The sequence below is a fragment of the Symphodus melops genome (assembly GCF_947650265.1).
Source record: "Symphodus melops genome assembly, chromosome: 10".
NCBI lineage: Eukaryota > Metazoa > Chordata > Actinopteri > Labriformes > Labridae > Symphodus > Symphodus melops.
In genome coordinates this window covers 3,082,488-3,102,323 of record NC_136700.1, presented here as the reverse complement: position 1 = coordinate 3,102,323, position 19,836 = coordinate 3,082,488, and the positions used below count along the sequence as shown (strand labels likewise).

General features: G+C 45.8%; 1 protein-coding gene across 3 annotated transcripts in view; it reads right to left on the bottom strand.

Annotated features, from left to right (window-relative positions):
- Nucleotides 1-3,022: 3,022 nt before the first annotated feature.
- Nucleotides 3,023-19,836, bottom strand: part of cdon (cell adhesion associated, oncogene regulated) — a 28,673-nt gene continuing 11,859 nt past the window's right edge. For 2 of the 3 annotated variants that reach the window (XM_079354921.1, XM_079354919.1), the window contains 18 exons: nucleotides 19,045-19,191; nucleotides 18,376-18,654; nucleotides 17,715-17,861; nucleotides 17,410-17,553; nucleotides 17,033-17,323; nucleotides 16,686-16,955; nucleotides 13,516-13,772; nucleotides 12,878-13,052; nucleotides 11,321-11,437; nucleotides 10,436-10,639; nucleotides 9,847-10,037; nucleotides 8,786-8,891; nucleotides 7,082-7,204; nucleotides 6,619-6,810; nucleotides 5,799-6,094; nucleotides 5,589-5,668; nucleotides 4,558-4,820; nucleotides 3,023-3,687 (listed from right to left, as the gene is read on the bottom strand). In XM_079354921.1, coding sequence (XP_079211047.1) covers nucleotides 3,533-3,687; nucleotides 4,558-4,820; nucleotides 5,589-5,668; nucleotides 5,799-6,094; nucleotides 6,619-6,810; nucleotides 7,082-7,204; nucleotides 8,786-8,891; nucleotides 9,847-10,037; nucleotides 10,436-10,639; nucleotides 11,321-11,437; nucleotides 12,878-13,052; nucleotides 13,516-13,772; nucleotides 16,686-16,955; nucleotides 17,033-17,323; nucleotides 17,410-17,553; nucleotides 17,715-17,861; nucleotides 18,376-18,654; nucleotides 19,045-19,117 — 3,363 coding nt within the window. In that variant the 5' untranslated portion in view covers nucleotides 19,118-19,191 and the 3' untranslated portion in view covers nucleotides 3,023-3,532. The remainder of the gene's footprint in view (nucleotides 3,688-4,557; nucleotides 4,821-5,588; nucleotides 5,669-5,798; nucleotides 6,095-6,618; nucleotides 6,811-7,081; nucleotides 7,205-8,785; nucleotides 8,892-9,846; nucleotides 10,038-10,435; nucleotides 10,640-11,320; nucleotides 11,438-12,877; nucleotides 13,053-13,515; nucleotides 13,773-16,685; nucleotides 16,956-17,032; nucleotides 17,324-17,409; nucleotides 17,554-17,714; nucleotides 17,862-18,375; nucleotides 18,655-19,044; nucleotides 19,192-19,836) is intronic. The other variant, XM_079354920.1, reaches the window with a different exon arrangement.

Genomic DNA, 19,836 nt, shown 5'->3' with positions numbered 1-19,836 from the left:
AAGTGAGCGAGGTTTTTTCTCATTGTGGACAGCAGCCTTGTTAGCAGCAGACTGGACTGTGAGACACACTGAAACACTTTGATCAGTGAAAGACTGAGCTTTTGTCTCCTGCCATCTTTGTAGCCATATAAACTTACGGAGCGTGACACCGTGTGGACCTGAGGTTGTGGTTTCTATTTCAAGTGCTTCACCAGTGTTGGTGTTGTGTTGTTTATTAAAACCATCTGGTCAGCTGGTTCATTAAGAAGACTATTTGAGTTTGTTTTTGTTGAAGTTTATATTGTTCATTACGGTTTCTACTTTATTTTAATCACCGACCTGCTGTGATGTTTGTCTTCATTTAATAGTGTTAGCCTGTGCTCATTACTAATAGACTGTGTGTGTGTGTGTGTGTGTGTGTGTGTGTGTGTGTGTGTGTGTGTGTGTGTGTGTGTGTGTGTGTGTGTGTGTGTGTTGTCACTTTAAGTTGAGAGGAAGACTGTGTCATATCACGAGCACAAAGACAAACCTCTAAAAGCTGTGAGTTCTCGTTCCTGAATAGTTTCTGTGGAACATTTGAGCTCTTTGAACTGGCAGATACTTTTGTCCCGCACATTTAACAAATGTTCTCTCCAACACTTCATGCATATAAAATAAATATATCATTACTCATATCCGTGCAAAGACCCTCGAGCGGGTGTTGAATAAAAAGGAAAGAACAGCTGATTTGTTTGTCATTTTAAAGTGTGGCTCTCTGAATGTCCTCCGACTCTGGTATCATGTTGTTCTTAAAGTCAGCTCGTGTCATCAGGTACAACTTGCTTATAATCAGCAGGCACATCATGCATACTGCGCCGTACAATCACAATGAAATTGTGACGCAGCTGGGACAAAGATGAGTCAGTGATTCAGTTTGTGTTTAGTTTTTCGTTGTGTCCAACAGGTGCAGCTACAAACGTCTGCTTGGATCAGCAATGACACCAAACTGAACGTTGGGTGTGCATGTGACATCTTCACGCATCAAGACTTGAGTCAGATAGCAAAAAGTGGATGTCCTTTAGAGAAAGGTATACATTATTATTGTCTTATATGTGAGCTCATCCATTGCGAGGACCCAGAGGAATTCCATTGGAGTTCATCCAACCACAACATGCTTCACTTGCGGTTTATGACATCTCAAGGATGAAACCGCCTGAGGCTGAATCAAGCGAGTTAACAACACACTGCCCGATTCATAAGAATTGCATTCATTCAGGGTGTTCTGGAGAGGGGAGAGAGAGGAAGAATGGTGGGCGGAGGGGAGAGGGACCGGCGTTAACAGGTCGGCTCTGCAGCAAGGGGGCAGAAATTCCAAGGCGGACAAAGAGTTTTCTTGTTCCCATGGGCTCCTTAATGAAGGGGTGTAGCTGCGTGGGTAGAGGGTGCAGGGCAGGGCTGAGGCAGAGTGCCGACTGATAGACGTGGGAGATGGAGAAGCAGCTCATTTAGAGACAACCCTGCTCTTATCTTCTCCTCATCAGCCGAGCCTGCATCTGTCAGCATCCCCTCTCCCTCCCCAGACCATTTCTCTTTCGTTTCCAGCTTCATTTCCTACCCATTGTTTCCCTCCGTTTTCTTCCTCGTGGCAGAGACGGGATCATAATGGACTTGTGAGACAGTGGAGAGAATGGTCAAGGGCTTACTGTTCCTTTCAAATATGCAACCAGGAACCAAAATGTAGTCAAAACCTCTGAAGGATGGACGCTTGAAATCTGAGGCAGACAATTCTTGAGAGTTGAAGTCAAGTCAACTGAGCAAACGCCGCCAGTCTCACACTAAAAATACCAGCCGGAAGAGGCTGTGCCACGCCTCAACAGCAGGCGAGTAAATCCGGGTGCCAGGAATATCCCGTATAGCATCAGTGGGAGGAGAAATGCCAGGCGAGCCGGGGCCTGAGGACTGGCAGCCGACTCTGGCACAAGCACAGGCAGACAGGCACCAAGTATGGAAAGCTTGCACCACAGTCATCCTCAGTGAAGCACAGCCAGCCCTCTCATCTGCCCGCCTGCAATCCCATCAACTCCAATCAGCCTGCACAGCGTAGAGATTATTTTAAAACCAATTTGAGGGTTTTAAGCCTTCCGAAAATGGGCTTGGCTGAAACCCGAGAGGCGTGTATGACATCGTTTTTATGAATGAGTTATCTGCAGTATTCTCGCACATCAGGAGCATCACACACACACACACACACACACACACACGCACTCACTTCCACTTCTATTTCTAACTGAATTTGAATTTGTCCTCAGCCCAGCTGGCAATTCAACCCGCAGTTCCCAGAAATCCTGGATTGTATTGTCATTAAAGACAGATGGCCCTTTTTTAACAGCTTTCCCGGTTTGTGAGTTATTTCACACAAATAACTAAAATACATCTTTGCCATTAAACTCCTTTGGGTAAGAAAACAAGCAGATAGTGCTGATTACATACGTTGAAGTTTTTGTTTCAGAGACCTTCCCAAAAATATGTCGCAACAATCTTCACATCCATGTCCATTCATCAAAGAGTGCCCTCTATCTCATATGAAGAGAAGATTATTGAGAGAAGAATAGGTTTTCTCTGAATTGAGTATTTGCTTAACCTTTGATTTTTTTCCCTGTGATTAGCATGTGACACCCAAATTTCACCTTGTAAAACATAATCAATGACTTAATAGCAGCAGTGTAGTTTCAGCGTGCTCCTCTTAAACACATTCTCTTTTAATGTAACTCCTCCTCTTCTCGAACAGATTAGGGCCAGTAGGTCAACAGCGCTCCCAAAGCATCAGTGCGTTTTACCTAAAGTGATGAGCTATCAAGTATTCACTGAAGCAAAGCTCAGCGGCCTTCATCTGAACAGTGAAGGGAGTGTTCACCCCGTTCAGGGGTCACTGCAGTGGAACAGCTCGTCACAGACGGCATCAAAGGCCTGCCAGAAATATCGATGGGTTTGGACCCAGGCCGGGAAATTCACTGTGGCAATCATTCACTGGGCGCTGCACACGAAGGAGCCGAGTAAAGACATTGAAAATAGCTCGTTGTTTACTCTTCCATATCTTCTCTTTATATTATTACAAAACTTTACACAGACAAATGCTAATCTCCACACTTGGGTGGAACACAAAGGGACAAAACAAGCAAAAATAAAAAGTATTTCTCATCCAAAAGGCATAAATAATATAAAAGACAAACTTTTTTCCTTTAAAACAGATACATTCATATGAAATAATATTTTACTACTACAAAAAAATAAATAAGTCATCTAGAGAGTTTTTCATCTTTTAAGAGTCTTTCCCCCAGTGGGATGTAGTGTCTGTCTTTGAGCACTTTTTCCTTTTGCGTCTCTCCATCTGGCTTCGCTCTCTTTTCTTTTCCACCGTTGCTCATCTCGGCTCAGTACGTCAACATTGTGTGTCCTCGTCACCGTAACATGCAGTGTCTCTGACTTTCCCATCGCTTGAGATATCTCCATTCTTGTCCTTGTCTCTTTGCACCTCTCCTCGGTGCAGGAGAGAGCGAGCATGTGTGGGCTGCGTTCAGACCTCCTGTGGGCCGGGCTGGATCAACTCTCCTGCCAGGCTGCTGCTGGAGATCCACCCAGGCTTTTCGTCACAGTCCAAGTCTGGCAGGCCGAGACTCTCCCAGCACACCACAGGCCCCACCGTGTCCACGCACTCCAGCTCCTCCTTGGCTGCACACACGCAGAGAGAGAGAGAGAGAGAGAGAGAGAGTTTGGTTTAGACTTCATATCAAAAAAGACAGGGACATTTTCTGCACATGCCCACAATGTAATTTGTGGTGGCGCTGCAGAGTTTGTCTGCATACAACAAGATGATCGGTAATGATGCACAAACATGAAGAAGAAGAACTGACTGAATTTGAAATCACAGTCGTTTTGACATAGTGAAAAGAGACTGTTCCCATTTCAAATCTAAATGTAATTCAATAAACTTATTGGCTTTCTTTTCCGATTGTCAGAAACAAAGATTGATACCACTCTGTACCCTGAGCATGGAGCTTTAGCCTGCCGACGTTTAGCTTAGCTTAGCAGACAAGGCAGGGAAACAGTTCACCTGGCTCTGTCCATAGTTGTTAACTTTCAAATTAAACATCAATTTCACATGTTACTGTATTTTCACCTTTCTTTAACCCAATACCGTCAGAAATGTTTTAAATGTAACGTGTTGACGTTTCTGTTTGGTTCGGATCCAAACCCTTTCTTAGCTTGCTCGCTAAGAAGGACACGATTTCAGGGCAGTTGCACTACACTTGTCTAGTCTAATCAAAACACTGCACTTTTTGGACTGTCGTCATATTTTACCAAACAGATATTCAACTGGACTTCTTCTTATAAGCTGGAGAAGAGCCAGAAAGTGACCTTCCTGTCGCTGTCAAAACATATAATGAGCCATGAAACTGATGAGAAGTATTACTCATAGTGGATCTATCCATCTCAAAAGAATTCTTACTATTGCTCACTGCTGCTGTTTTAACAGTGCAGTGACAGAACACCAGGAAAGGGAAACACGTTGTGAGTATTTGGCACAGAAATGTGTCTCACCAGTGTTGTCTGCTGGACAGTTTTCATTGTTCCCGACCAGACAGCAGGAATGCTGCGAGGGCGAGGACTCCCTGTGCTCGTCTGGTTGGTACCCTGCGTCGGCCCCCTGCTCGTTGCAGTACATCTGACTGTCAGGGCCGTGGCACTGCGATGAAACCTGTCCCAGAGGAACCATCTCCAGTCCGTCCTGCTGGCACGGCGCCACGCGATGCATTAAAGGCAGAGTGCCGCTGGAGAAGGTGCCATTGGCCTTGTTGTAGCATCTGCTCAGAGACACATGGAGATGGAAAGAAAAGAGGGACAAACTTGTTTATAAGGATGCCCTTACTGACGCTCAGCCGCTGACACAGGCTGACTCAGTGGTGCTTCACATACCGCTCGGTTTCTTCCTCACTGCAGATATTTGTGGCTTTTCTTCCAGACACAGAAACCCTTGTGTTAATACTCCTAAAAGTGTGTATAACAATGACAGCTCGAACACAACTGGAGCTCGCTCACACAGCTGTGAAAATCGTTTTCAACAGTTGAACTGGAGATGAAAGCTCCGGTCTAACTGCCTTTAAACAACTGTGACACGTTGTGGTTTTACTCTTCGGTGAAGTTTCAAACTCCGACAGTTGCACGCTGCGTGCTTCACTACGTTTCTCCTGAACTCAGCTTCACTCTATCAGTTCCTGATTGGATTGTGACCACACCCCCTCTTTTCCCAGCAGCCGGAGGTAAATAAACACAGGGCTCATTAGGTCTGCTGGCTGGGTGCACACTGGGTAAACTGTGATGCTGGGGACCCTTAAGTACATAAACAGGACAAGCGGGGGGGGGGAACGAGTGTGTGTGCTCAGCTTAATATTATGAAATGCGAGGCTCTTCTGGTTTAACTTCCTGAGATTTTTCAGCGCCCTAATAATGCAGGTTTTTTCACAGGAAAAAGTTTCACTAAAAAATGTTCCAAACTAAATTATTTAAACTCAAACCTCTTAATAAACATTTAAATACAAGCTGCACATTTGCTTTGTAAAGGGAGTTTTTACCTGTTATTGTTGCAGAGGTTCTGACAGCTCATACAATCAGAAGACTCGGTTTGTGGGAGAGCCGTGTACATGCCTCCACCCTGAAAACAAGCAACATCAGATGGAGAGTCAACCTGTTGATCAAACATCACATCTGATCGTTCATATTTGCAAATGGTGGTAAAGGAGGCGTCTCTACGTTGAGAGCACTTCCTGCTCGGCAGCACTCACATTATGGTGATGGTGTGGGTGCGAGTGCTCGCAGTCCCGGGTGCCGTGAGGCAGGGTGCCATCGTGGCCGTGCGGGTGGCCGGCTGAAAACAGGCTGCCTGAGCCGTTGAGCAGAGCCAAACCATTGGGCAGTTTGTGGTGGAGGTGATGGCAGCCTTGGGGTAACATGGGAGCGCTGTGCCCGTAGCCCCCGTGGACGCCTCCATTGATGCGGCTGGAGCCGGGCAGCGTGGTGTACTCCAGAACATGGCCGTTCATCTCCGCTGGCTGGTACAGGTAGCCCGGAGGATCATACTCTACAGGAGGGAGAGCGGCGGGAGGGTTAGCTAACCAGTCTGAGTCTAACTAATAGTAATACTAAATACTTATTATACCAAACCAGGTTAATGAACTACATATTATTCTTCCACTAGTATAAAATATCATAAATATCAAATATCATCATCTATGACTCTCCTGGGCGTTATGAAACTCAGATAACTTTCACATATAAAGTGAGCACCTGTGACACAACACGAACTTTGTGCCTAAATGGTGAAGCTGTAAAGCCCTGAATGGTTACAGATCCAACAGGACTATTAAAGAGTCCATCCAACAATGGCAAACACTTTTTGCAAGCTCCGTGGGATCAATAAAAGCAGGGCACATAGTTAGTGCTTTTATTAGTTTGCAGAGTTTGCTGCAGTCTTTAAGGCCAACTCATTTTAAGAATGAAACAACTGAAAAGTGTGTTTGACTTTTTTACATTACATTAGTCTTTGTTATACGGCTTTCAACACGTCATGTGTAACCAAGCTTGGGTTCGTCTCTCTTTACTCACTGTGCATGTTGTTCTGTTGCCGATTCCTCCACAGACACATGGCGATAAACGCCAGCAGGATGAGCACCATCACTCCCAAAACACAGCCAACAATCAGGTACAGCAGACCTCCCGGTGGGCTGGGTGGCTCCTGTGGGTGGGGGCCCGGGGGGGTGATGGGGTGCTGGCTGGGCGACCCCGGGGACTGACGTGCTGCAGCAGAGAGAGAAGTGGAGGGGACATGAGCTTTTTTTTTCTTTTTTTTTAACCCTCCGGCAACAAGACAACAAAATAACACAGCACCAAACTATAAAATGCAGACCATTGTTGTTGGTCTCATAAAACTCAGTGCATTTATGTTGTGTAATTATGGCCATCATACCCGTTATTAAAGTTACAGCATTTGCAGGAACATGCCCCGACTTCAGAGAAGGTGGAAGTATGAGTCATTTCTTGTTCAGTGCAGTTTGTGTTTTTTTTTTACCTCTGGTCTCACAGATCATGACGTTGCTGTAGTCACTCTCTCCCCCGTCATTAAAGCACTGCATCTTGATATCATAAGAGGTCTCAGGCTGGAGGTGACCAATCATGTGCCAGTGTTTTACACCTGGGGAGGGTGGAGGGAGAGGAGGGGGGAGAAAAAGGTGAGAAATCACTTCCTGGACTGTTGACTCACACTGTGAACTCATGATCAGAACGTGCATCCTTTCCATCAGCTCTTTATGTCTCACACTTTCATGGAGGTCGTGTTTTTTTATGCTCTTTCTTATACACCCCCCCCCCCTGCAACACACACATACACACACACACACACACACACTTCTCTCTTACACTGTCAGTCCCAGGAGGGCCCAGACAGTTACTTTACTCTAGACCAGCTCCATATATGGCAGCTTCATGTTTGTCCTGGCTCGCCTCCAATATTCTCACTAACACACACACACACACACACACGCACACACACGCACACACACCACTGCAGCTGCACACAATCACACTAATACATGCTCTGAAATCACAGATGAAACAATCTCAGACACGGAAATGCTACATTTCCAACAAACGAGGCAGAAAGAAGTTGTTGTTGTTGTTGTTGTTGTTGTTGTTGTTGTGCTTTGTTCGATCTAAAGTACAATAAATCCGTGCACGCGTGCAACCAGCACAGAGGTAGTACTTATTTTAAGTAATGATAATAAAAAGGCTTATTCTACTCAGTGCTGAAAATGAGAATCAATAAAGAAACAGACGTTAAAAACACAATAAACATGAGTTTGTGCTTCATCAGATGCGAATCGTCAAGACGACCTGAAGCTGCCTTTTCTAGAAGATCTGATGTTATTTGATGGATAAAATGAATGAACTGTCTTGAAGAATATTTAATATTTACCTGCAGTAAATATGTAAACATTTCATAACATAGAAATATCTCTTTAAATAGAGTTCGGACAGATTTGGTGGTTTTAAGGTCAAATGTTTTTTCATCAGGTTTCTGAAGAAACTTTTCAACCAAAAATGTATGCATGACTAAACTTCACAGACTAGTGCCATAACACTGGGTGTCTTTTGTCATTTATTACTGTATTATTATTAGAAAAGTGTTATACAAAACTGTATTATTATTGTTATTAGTAGATTGATAATTTACCAAAGATGACCATCTCCGTTTGTGAAATATCTTGAGACAACATGTGTTGTGATTTTTGCCTGCTTGATTGATAGAATGAAAAAGTTACATGTATTGAATACGTTTAAACTTCTCTACTAAATCAGTGCTTCCTTGTAACCTGCTCTGCTGACATTTGTCCCTGACGGCGAGGAGTTTGTGGAAAACTAGACGTCCACATGTTAAAGAGCTGGGCGGAGGAAAGACCCTCCTCCCCTTCCTGTACCAGGCTCCACTGTTAGCATTCCTCCCAGCAACCTGAGCCCCTCTCCTCTGCTCCGGCTCATATTTCAGCTCTGGCAACCATTTATTAAAAACAGATTTCAGAAAGCCCTGCTGCCCAGGGACAGCACTCTCTATAAATCAAACACAACACATGCCCCCTCTTCACAAAAGCACACTCTGGACGCTCGGTATCCATTACCCTGCAAACTCCCAGTTTATCTGCAGAGTGAGCGACCTGTCAACAAACAATCTACACCAGCTCCACACTCAATCTGCAGAGGAAACAAACAAACCACCCACCTTCCACTTTGTCTCTTTTGTAGTCGCTGTCGTTGTCGCTGTCTGTGGGCCGGTAGTAAATGTAGAAGCCTTGGATCGGAGTGTTGTTGTTACTCGAGGGACTATACTGCATGGGGATGGAAAAAAGATTACATTAGACCACCGCAATCTGGAAAGCAATTATTATACAAAGAGAGGAAATTTTCCAGCAGCTAATGGCCGGACTTGTTATCAGCAGATGGACTGAGAGCAGGACTGTGATTGCACTGTCTGTCTGAAGTAGAGGAAATAATGAGAGTGTCTGAGGTTAAGTAAATGTGGGGAACTATCTGCATCCATCTGCAGCCCAAACTGCAGTGAGGAGGACGAAGAGCTTTGAAGAGCGCAGACTCAAACTGCAGACGGACAGAGCCTCTTAATCTCTGTGCAAGTAGAGCTCTAATCAGCACAGCAGCTCCATTAAAGGTCTGATTGAATCGGAGAGAGCCACACGCAGCTCAAACACAGGTGAGCCAGCTGCACTCAAGTTACTGTGAGACTGGACGGTCGTACCACGGTGGCAGAAGTAACAGCTCATAAAGTCGAGGACTGTTCTTAATGGCATGAACTTTTTATTTTTTTATAGTTGTTTCCATTTTATGCGAGCTCTTCTTCTCCTGCTGGTTGTTAACTTGACGTTTAAGACTTGGATTTGAGTCTGGCTTAAAAACCAAAACACCAGACCTGGAGGCTTTGATTTTTAAAACCAGTTCAAGCCAGAGTCCGGACGTTAAGAAAAGCCCAGAACAAAACAACCAACATGAAGAGTCATCCATCTTTTGTGTTCCTCAGGTAAGTGTACTAGATGTCCGTGCAGCCAGAGCGTCTTTAATAATCCCTCGTTATAAAAGAAATCTGTGTGCAAACAAGTGCTACAAACACCGTCAGTCAGAGCTGAACAAAGCCGACTAAGGTGTGCCCATTTCTTCTGTCCGTTCTCAAAGATGCTGCTTTCATCCAAGAACAGAATGATAAAGTTATTGAGTCAAACGGGATGTAAATACAACTGAGAGGGATGGTGTAAAATAAAAATTGGTCCTCACAGTACTCACAGTCCAGCGCAGCATGATCTGAGTGTCACTGATGGCGTCTGTGGATGAGATGTGAGGTCCGACCACGGGGCGGTCTGTGATTCGCGGGCTGGCCTGAGGAACCTGGTACAGCTTGGAGGTGATGCTGTGAGGACTCTCGCCGTACGTGTTCATGGCCGCGACGCGAAACCTGTAGTTGGAGCCTGAGAAAGAAACACAATGTTATACCTGCAGCTGTTCTGAGCAGACACTGAATACTAGAGATGAGAAAAATAGTTTTTGTGTAAAAATCTGATCTTTTCAGATTTTAAATATTACATAAATATAACTAACTAAAATATGTTCTGTCTTTTTTTTGGATAATCAGTTACTCCCTGCTAAGTGCAAGCCGCTCTTTAACTCAGTAGAAGGCCAAATGGAGTCAGTCTCACAGATGACGTATGAAGTATGGACTAATTCAAAAATAGACAATGAATCCAAGGATTGTTTTGCATTGAGAATAGATTCTGAATCAAATCTTACACCAAAAGATTCCCAATCGCCTGATGTGACGCTTCACTGAACTGTAAAGAAAACCTATGAAGGCTTTCTAAAGTCTCACCAGGCTCTAGGTTGCGGACTTCCACGGACAGTTTGAGAGGTGAGATGTTATCTGCAGCCACGACCCACTCGGCGCTGCGCCCGCGTTTGTACTCCACACGGAAAGCTGTGATCGGAGAGCCGCCATTGGCTCTCGGAATCCAGGTGACGTACACCGAACTTTCAGTCGCCATCGAGATGGTTGGCCGATCGGGAGCTTCGGGTACTGGAGCAGAAAAAAGTAAACTGACGTCACGCAAACATGACTGTGAATCCTATTAAAACACACAGAGCTGGCAAAGTTCATCACTGCATCCTTAATCATGTACGGGCGGTAGAAGTCAACAGACAGGGAGAAAAAAAAGAAGAAGAAGAAGAAGAAAACACATCAGAGTGAAGCGGCATGCAGTGAGTAATGTGTACTTACTGCCTGGGCTCTTAGCCACAGAGTTAGAGAGGGCAGGAGAGAGTAAGAGAGAGAGAGAGGGTTAGTGAAAAGACCAATGTGGTTTCTGTAAAGTTGGCCTGCTCGTAATGGAAGTAAAACATGCACACACACGCACAGACACACACACACACACACACACAAACATCTGACTCTGAAGCAGTGTGCAGACGCACAGTGTTCTGCTTACGGCATCTCTCATCCACAGAGTCATTACAGGGTGTCAACTATCGTCTCACTGCTTGCACTCCAAGGCAGAGAGAGGGAAAGCAGACCACATCAAAACGTGAAGCTCTGAGAACTATTCAGCACAGTCCGGTCATGAACTCCACCATAAATATCTTCACGACAGAAAGCAACATTATCTCCTCTGAAACATCCCACAATCGTTGCCTGCACACAGTCCAGCAGCTGCGGCACCCAAACACTCAGCAGACAGAAGACGCTTGTGTCTGTCCTTACCTCTGTCGTGGATGACCACACCAAAGTGTGTGTTGGGGGTTTTGTCCTCGGGGGCTTTGGGTGCCGTGGAGATGACGGGAGGTTTGGACGGGTTCTTGCTGGAGGGGGGGATCTTCTCTGAAGGAAGGAAAAGGAAAAAAGTTGGAATAAGAAAACATCGAGGTCCAAAAGGTCTCCAGGGCTATCAGTTCCAGCAAACGCACATGGAACAGCTCCGGATGTTGGCTCTGAAATCTAAAATTTCCTCCCGGCTTCCTGAGCTGTTCAGGCTTTATCGGGGTGGGTTTCAGATTTCCACTTGACAACGCTGCAGTTACACTGAGCTTTGTTGTTGCCTGGATGATTGTGTGATGTGAATATGTGTCCAATTTAACACTTTGAAACGCGTCTACCAAGAATGACGTGTTTAGCCAAGTTCTGCAGTAGAGCTTTAAAAGAAGCATAATCAAAAGATTTGTTTTTTCAATGAGATTCTTGAACAGTAAAGTGAGAAATAGAGAGTTGTCACATCTGGACTAAAGAGCCCGGCTTTGGACTGGTTGGTAGTTTGTCAGAGAACCTCTCCTGGGATATAATCAGATCCAAGGGGTTGGACAGTGTGGTACATATTTCTGACCAGCAAACATTTCCCAGCCTGCTGTGGTACGGCATTTATGCATTTCTTTTTTTTTTTTTTTTTTTTTTTGGGGGGGGGGACATTTGCTATTCTTCTTATTCTTATTTTTTTCCACAAACACACGCATACAAAAAAATAAACATGCCAAACAGAGTCTGTCACCATGATTATGACACTGATTCTTACAGGATTATTCTTAAGAGAGTGACTCAACGTGCTGGAAGTCGTCTTTTTTTTAAGTTCTACTTTTGGGCTTTCAATGCCTCCATTTTCAGAGATATGACAGTGAGTAGAGTCAGAAACGGGTCGAGAGAGAGAGAGAGAGAGAGCGGGGAATGACGTGCAGTAAACAGAGTCACAGATCCGATCTGAACCCGGGCCGTCCGCCTGCATCGTCTTTAAAAAGCGATAAAGCCCTCAGATCAGGCGTGAGACGGGTGTTCAATCATCCAGGTCTTCCTCATGTGTTTCTACACTTTAATCGAACCTGCTCAATCAGAAAGCTTCGTTTAGAAACATTTGTGCGTGCTCTTCCATAAGACACGAACATGATGGACGTGTACTGACACAAATATCACACCCTGAAGTTGGAGTAGTAGTTCCATCCTGAAACAAAGGGGTTTGCATTTTTTCTGTTCTCATGAGACGCCTGTTTCTATTCTGATCAGTTTCTTCCTGAATGTCTGCTGAACTTCAGCACAGTGTAGGTCCAGATGTGCTTTAACATGGTGAAACCTGACGTTTATTGTTGATGTTTTCGTCAGCTAAAAAGTTTCCTCCAGTTATTGCAGCTTTGTTGGAAAATACACTTTGGTTTTGTTATGTCCGACTCTCACGGATCCAGCAGGAAACAGCAAACAGCCTGTTATTACAGGGACACCTCTGCTTATTGTTGTTTTCTCACAGTGTTTTGATGCGAAGAGAAAGACAGCTGGACTAACCCTTGCCGGTGCGGAAGGTGAGCATGGCCGGCTGTCCTTCGCCCGCTGTGCTCCGAGCCACCATCAGCACCTCGTAGAGACTCGAGGACTCCAGCTCTGACAGCCGGAGCGTCTTCTCACTGCCAGGGACACGAACTGTGTGCCAGTTCCCCACCACAGTTCCCATTTCATCGACCTGACACACACACACACACACAGACGGCCACACACACAGACAAATACAAACACATGACTAAATATGACAGTCAGAAAAACAGAATCATCTGTGGGTCTCTCTCTGAGCATAAATAACAACAGAGAGCAGCCTCAGAAACAATCCCTGGGAGATTTCTGTCACAATTTCCGACTCCAGCTAAACACAGTCCAGCTGCCAACAAAGTCTGAGCTCGTATCGTTGCAGTTTTATAGTCAGAGAGAGCCCGTTACTGAAGCAAACACAGGAAAATGACCAAGCTTTCCATAAGTTCAGGTCCTGGATTTACTTTCTGTATTTAATTAGCAAATGATATCCTCCACTTTTCAGTAAGTTTGAGGAAAAACACTTCAGGCAAAAGTTGTTGTTTTTTAAATCTGTTTCTGAGACAATAGTAAAAAAAAAAAAGAAAAGTGAAAATAGGCTGTTTGTATTTTGCCCTCACCTTGCGGTATTTGACAAAGTAAGCGTTAATTGGACTCCCTCCATCCCGCCCCGCCTTCCACTCAAGGTCGTAAATATCAGGTTTGTGAGTTTGGGGTGGGCTGATGATGATGGGCGCCTCAGGAGTCGGGCGGTCACTGCTCCGCTCCGCTGGCAGGCTGTGCACGTCGCCCTCGTCCTCGGTCAGGAAGCGCTCGTGACCCTCGTCGCTCTGCATGGGGTGCAGCGATGGCGAGGCAGTGGAGCTCAGCTTCGGATCTGTCAGAGAGAATCATTAAAGGTTCTTTAAGGGGAGATGGGCGTGAAAGATTGATCATAGCGCAGCAGTGTAGCTAGAAGAGATTTTATTTTGTTCCATATTTGAAAAAAAATCAATCTCCAATCTCTGTTATTCTGAAGATCGACCGAATCAAAAAAACTGAAACTCTTAAAAAAAAAAAGAAAAATTAAAGTAAAACATCTGCAGTCTTAACTAAAAGCTCTGGGAGCTACAAAGAGACAAAACATTGGCAATATCATTGTATGGAAATGTTGTTGTCATGTTATTTGTGCAATTTAGACAAATGATGGTAATAAAAAACAGGAAATCTCTCAGTATTGGGCGACTGGGACTTTAATTGTGTTCCATTGTATTGTAATTGTGCTTTTTACTGTATTCATATCAAAGTTAAAATCTGCTGTTAAACATTAAAGTACACTGCAGGATAAAGCGGCGTATTAACAAACTTTACTGCCAGCATTAGGTAACTGCTTGAATGTGTGTTTTGATTTTGGATTTTTTTTTTATGTGAATATTAAATTGTGCTGAGTTTTAGACATCTGGAGAAAGCACACTAATAAAATCTGAAGCAAAGGCAACAATGAGAGTCAGTCAGCAGCTTGCAGAGGTGGCCCAACATGCCAACAGGGGACAACCAGCGCTGGAAAGTTTGACTTTCGGAACAAGCTTTTTAATCTACATAAAATAACAAGAAAAAGCTGGTCCTCTGCTGCACTACATAATCACGCTTTGTTTGTTTTTTTCATTAAAGCTGAGCCAGAGCCAACACGGTCCACCTGGGCATATCCTGCAGGCTGGGAGCCTTATTGCGGCTGACACCAGCTTGGCAGAGCCTGGGTGGAATTTTTCACAGACGTTTGGAGGACGCGGAGCTCAGCCAATACGAGGAGCTCAATCCTGAGCCACACCGCTGAGGTCAGAGAGCACCGCGATTCAATATTAAAACCTAAAGTGAAGGAGTTTAGAGCTCTGAGGTTTGCCACAGAGGACCTCTGCGTGGACCTGAGTCCTGACGTTCCTGTTGTTCTGTGTGCGGCACCGCTTCACTTAAACAAACCCGGAGCTGGTAACACTAGACCTGATCCTGGGACTGCGGCCAGCTGCCACACATTCCATACGCCAACCATTAAAATACCGGAGCGAATCAGAGCCCTGCAATACATCCAGTCATACACACTCTCCTCTTCGTTCTCTCCCTCTGCCCTTCACCGCTCTGACTCACAGGCTCGCCACAGCCGCAGCTCCTCCTCCAACACACTGACACAAGCGGAGGCAATTAAGGCCAACGCTTCCTCGCCATCCTGATGGAAGGGAGTGATATGTTTCAGAGCGAGCGGCGCTACACCTGGACAGAGATTTGCTGCCAGGTCGTGAAACACCTGGGAGTAAATGTGAAGGTAAATCATGAAGGATCACCGGCAGGGGCGAGAGTTTGGCCAGAGTTCAGCTGCAGCTTTTTTTTTTTTTTTGAAATTGGAGAACAGAGGAGCACAGTGTGTGTTGATGAGAATGACGGGGCGGAAGCAGCCAATGGCGTGACAGAACATCTCCCCCGTGGCACATCCCACTTAAACGATGAAAGCAGCTGGTTGTCGCGGTGATGGGAGCAACCATAACAAACAGAAAACTAAAGATAATTCAGATTACTCTCTGTGATGAATTACAACAGCACCCATCAATGACACTGTTTACTCTGAATGCAAAGGGCGAGCGATAAGCTCCTGTGGCTGGTCCAGAACGAGACAAACCCACCTCAGAGTGTTTACCTCTGCTGGCATATCCCGCTTATCAGCTTCAAATTCTGTTTCTACATATCAACCAAGGCAGCAGCAAAAGATACTAGATCTCATTCTTCTTCCCGTGAGAGGGGAACAAATGTTTTGCAGTGAACTCGTCTGCTCATATGTGATTTGCACTCCCTGTGTACTTCATGCAGCCGTATTAATCATCCTACAGATAGCGGGCCGAGCTGTGGAATGGGGCCATGGCGTAGTGCTGCTAGGGGAGCAGAAGAGGGGAGGGGGGGGGAGGTGATGGAGGAGGAGGCTGAGGGCTGTGATGTGTTAATAAATAAAAGGCAGTTGTGTATGATGTTGACAGCTGGGTGGTCTGGTCCTCGTCATAACCCTCCACGGCTACTCCTTACATTCCAGGGTTCCGGGGGCTTATCCCCGACGGCGTGCACAAAGCTCACTCTCACGCTCAGGCTCAGTTCAAGACTCAGGAGGAGGGCGGCCTTGGCTAAGCCTCTCCTAGCAGCCCTCAGAAAAAGACACACATTCACAGTGAAGGAGAAGGACTCCCTGCAGATACTGTATGTGCAGGCACTCAGAGAGCCTGCCTGGTAGGACATCTTGACCCTTTACAAACGTGCAGCATTTCTCATGCTGCTCGCTTTTGTATGTAAACTCTGAAACTCTTCAATCGGTGCAGTGAGAGCGTACACACTCGGGTTGTGAAGTTCGTCAGATTCATAACCTGCAACAATTCCGATCATCTTTTTTTTTTCCTCAAGAGTCCACAACTTCTCTGGTTCAGCTTGAATGAGTCATTTCTGTCAGTGTATAATTAACAACAGTGCCTGCCATTCACTGCACATTATTTCTTCATTGTCCTGTTGATTTTTTTAAAATATATATTCTCTGTACATCTATTATTGCTATTTTTTGTATTTATGTTACAATTCTATTCTGTTTTGACTTTTGATTTCTGTGTTGCTGCTTCTGTAACGCCTGAATTCCCCCAGTGCGGATCAATAAAGTAATATCTTATCTTAAAAATCAAGATGTCTCAGGGCTTCTTGCCTCAAATTATTCAGCATATTTCATTTATAATTGTTTTTATATGGCTTCATAAAATAAAAGCAGAAATAGGATATCCCTGATACACACCTGACTGGGTTGTTAGCGCTCCACATGACTGTGCCGAGCTGATGCCGTTGTCCAGGAGACACTGAAACAGGCCCTCATCCTGTTTTGTCACGTCTGCAACAACAAGTGAAGATCCAGTCATCTGAAAGCGATGTGATGGGACGATGGGCTCAGCGTTGAACAGCCAGGTGGTGTTTGGGGAAGGGTTTCCTTTAGCCCAGCAGGTGAAGCGTGCAGAGGAGCCAGCAGAGACCAGCTGGTCGGTCAGACCTTCTGTGATCGACACCGGCTCTGTAGGCAAGAAACCCTCGGTTAACATCGTCATCCGCAAACATCATCACAACCCAACCAGCATCTGATTTTCTTACCAAGAACATTCACAGTGTAGCTCGCGCTGGTCACAGTCCCCTGCTCGGTCTCAGCGGCACAGGTGTAGCTTCCTTCATCACTCCTCGTCACCGTCACAAAGGCCAGGTTGTTGTGCTGTTGTCGGAGAGAAGCTCCTAGTGCGACCTCTTTACCATTTTTAAACCATTTGGCTGCCGGTGCAGGACTACCAGACACGATGCACTCCAACGTCAGAGGCTGCGTCTGCTGCACCGACACATTCACAGGCGCAGAGGGGAAAATGATCCTCGCCGGGGAGGTAGAGTCTGAATCTAAACAAACAAACAAAGTGTTTTAGAAGAGAGCAACAGAAAACCAAGCTGTGCCGTGAAATAGGATACGATTTCATCAGACTCACGTTTCACCGACAGCTTAGTACCATGAGACTGCATGACGGTTTCCCCGGTAACAGGGTTGAACGCACCACATTTGTACATGCCCTGATGCTGGGCTGACACAGAGAGAATCTGCAGGTTTCCAGATGGAAGAACTAAAAAGTCATCTGAGAAGAGAAGAAAACAGACGTTTTAGTAACAGTACTGAGGCCTTCCATATAATGCTGTCACAATAAATTTGCAATAATAGGGCAGCGCTAATGAAAACAACAAATAAGGCCAATATAAGGAATACAAAAAAAAACAATTGCTCATTTTTTCAGCCGACCTGTTGACACTTCTATCCGCTCCCCCCGTGCTCTCAGTCTGGGCAGGGCTGGAGGAATGCTGTGCGGTAGAGGACACACTATAAGAACTGTGCTGCCTTCCTGCACTGATAACGACCGCCGTCGGCCATCTTCATATTCTGATATTTCTGCAGTGAGACGGAAACAGAGAAGTTATTCATTAGAAACCTTCTACACAGAGTATTGGTCAGTTCAACATGTGCTGAGTATCAGAGTCATGAATGAAGGCAAACAGCGCTACTTGAGTTGAGCTGTTTGTGTTGGATCACTGGGTTTGTTTATTGTTGCTGTAAGTGATTCAATTCATGCCTGATACAGTTCCAGATCAGGGTCGCCCCCTCAGAGCACTGTCCAACAGCAAGCTGCATCACAGCAGGGACATAACAAACTGCTCAGGAAGGCCCGAGGCTCATTAAGGATACCGGTCAAGAGGCATTTGGACGCGTGCCCGACTAAAAACTCCTACTGCTTCCTTCCCGTCAGCCACTCAGCAGCAGGCAGCCGAGGACGGCCATTCTTTCTAAGTGTTCAACACTCACAAAATGGCCTTCCTCTTTTCAAGGCTACTTCCTCTCTTTATTTGCCCCTCAGCTTTGAAGTGAGCTCAAGTGTGCACAGAGGAGTAATTCTCTGCATCCGTACCTGCTATAGCCACACGCGCGCGGCGGCTGGCGATGGCGGGTCCATGACCTAAGCGTGCCACACACTGATACACGCCAACATGGCTGGCCTTCAGGGAGGAGATGGTGAGAGAACCCTGGTTGAGCTCCAAACCGGGCAGGGTGTCCCTGCCCAGAGGAAGACCTCGAAAACGCCAGGAAATGGCCGCTGACGAAGGAGCTACCGAGCAGCGTAGACGAGCGACAGAGCCTTGACTCTGAAGCACAGAGGACGGCTCAGAGCGGAAAGAAGGGTAGGGAACTGGTGAGGAGACAAGAGAAGAAAATCACAGGGGTCAATATCCTGAAACACTTTGTCAAAGATGAAACTCAAATTAAACATCAGACATTATCAAACACACATTCTGATTTTGGCTCAAACATTTAACGAAAAAAAAGAGAGATGCAATCTCAAGGAAAACATTCTGCAGGGGTATGTTTGCTTGTGTTTTGTATTACACGTACACATATTCTAGTATGAGCAACATGTCTGCAATAAACAGAAACTAATGAAAGAATGCATGAACTCCAAGGCTGCAGATGATACTATACAGGTGAAGACTTTGTGCAGCACATGGTTATCAAGGAGAGCTGTAAGAGGACAAAATGCCCTTCACATCTGTTTATGTCTGAAGTCATGAGAAGATCTTACATGAGCAGCTGATGAGCAGTGACTGGCTGAGACACAGCACAGTGGACAGGAGGACCCTTAGGCCACTGTCCATGGTGCACTTTGACCCCTGCCAGCAGCCGTGTTGCCCGACACACACACGCACACACACTCGACTGATCTTCAAACCTGGAACACACAGAGGAGAGAAAACACACATGAGAACAGGACTCTGCATGGAAACATGACAACATCAGCACGAGCAACATGACAGGTGAGACCGAAACAAACGGCAAAACACGAGCAGGAGGCCGATTTCAGAGGTGTGAAAAAAAAATCTATTAGGGTCCCAAATGAATCCTGTATGACAACCCCTCTAATCTTCACGACACATCCTCTTTACACACTCCTTGATCTCCCCTCTCCTCTGACCCCTCTGCTCATCCACCCCAGGGTCACCCCGGAGGCAGGAATGTCTCCCCCCCCCCCTTCTCCCCGCTCCTCTCTCCCACTGTGCAGCTGAGATCTCCCGCTAATGGAGTGGCTGTGGAGAGACTGTCCCCTCACTCTTAATATCACTCTCTTGTCACAGTGTGTTGCTTCCTCATAGGTTCACTGTAGCCTGAAGTGCAATCCCAGACACACTGGAGGGCACGTAATTAGGAGCATTCCTCCATCCTTTTCAACCCGACCCTTCCGACTGCGGCACCTCCTCCTCCTTTCTCTAAGAGTAATCCGGCGGGCTTTGATCCCAGGTTCCTGGTTGGTAACCAGGGTTTGAGGCTGCGGCCGGAGGGACAATGGCCGCCCAGCTGTGATATTCACACCGGCACT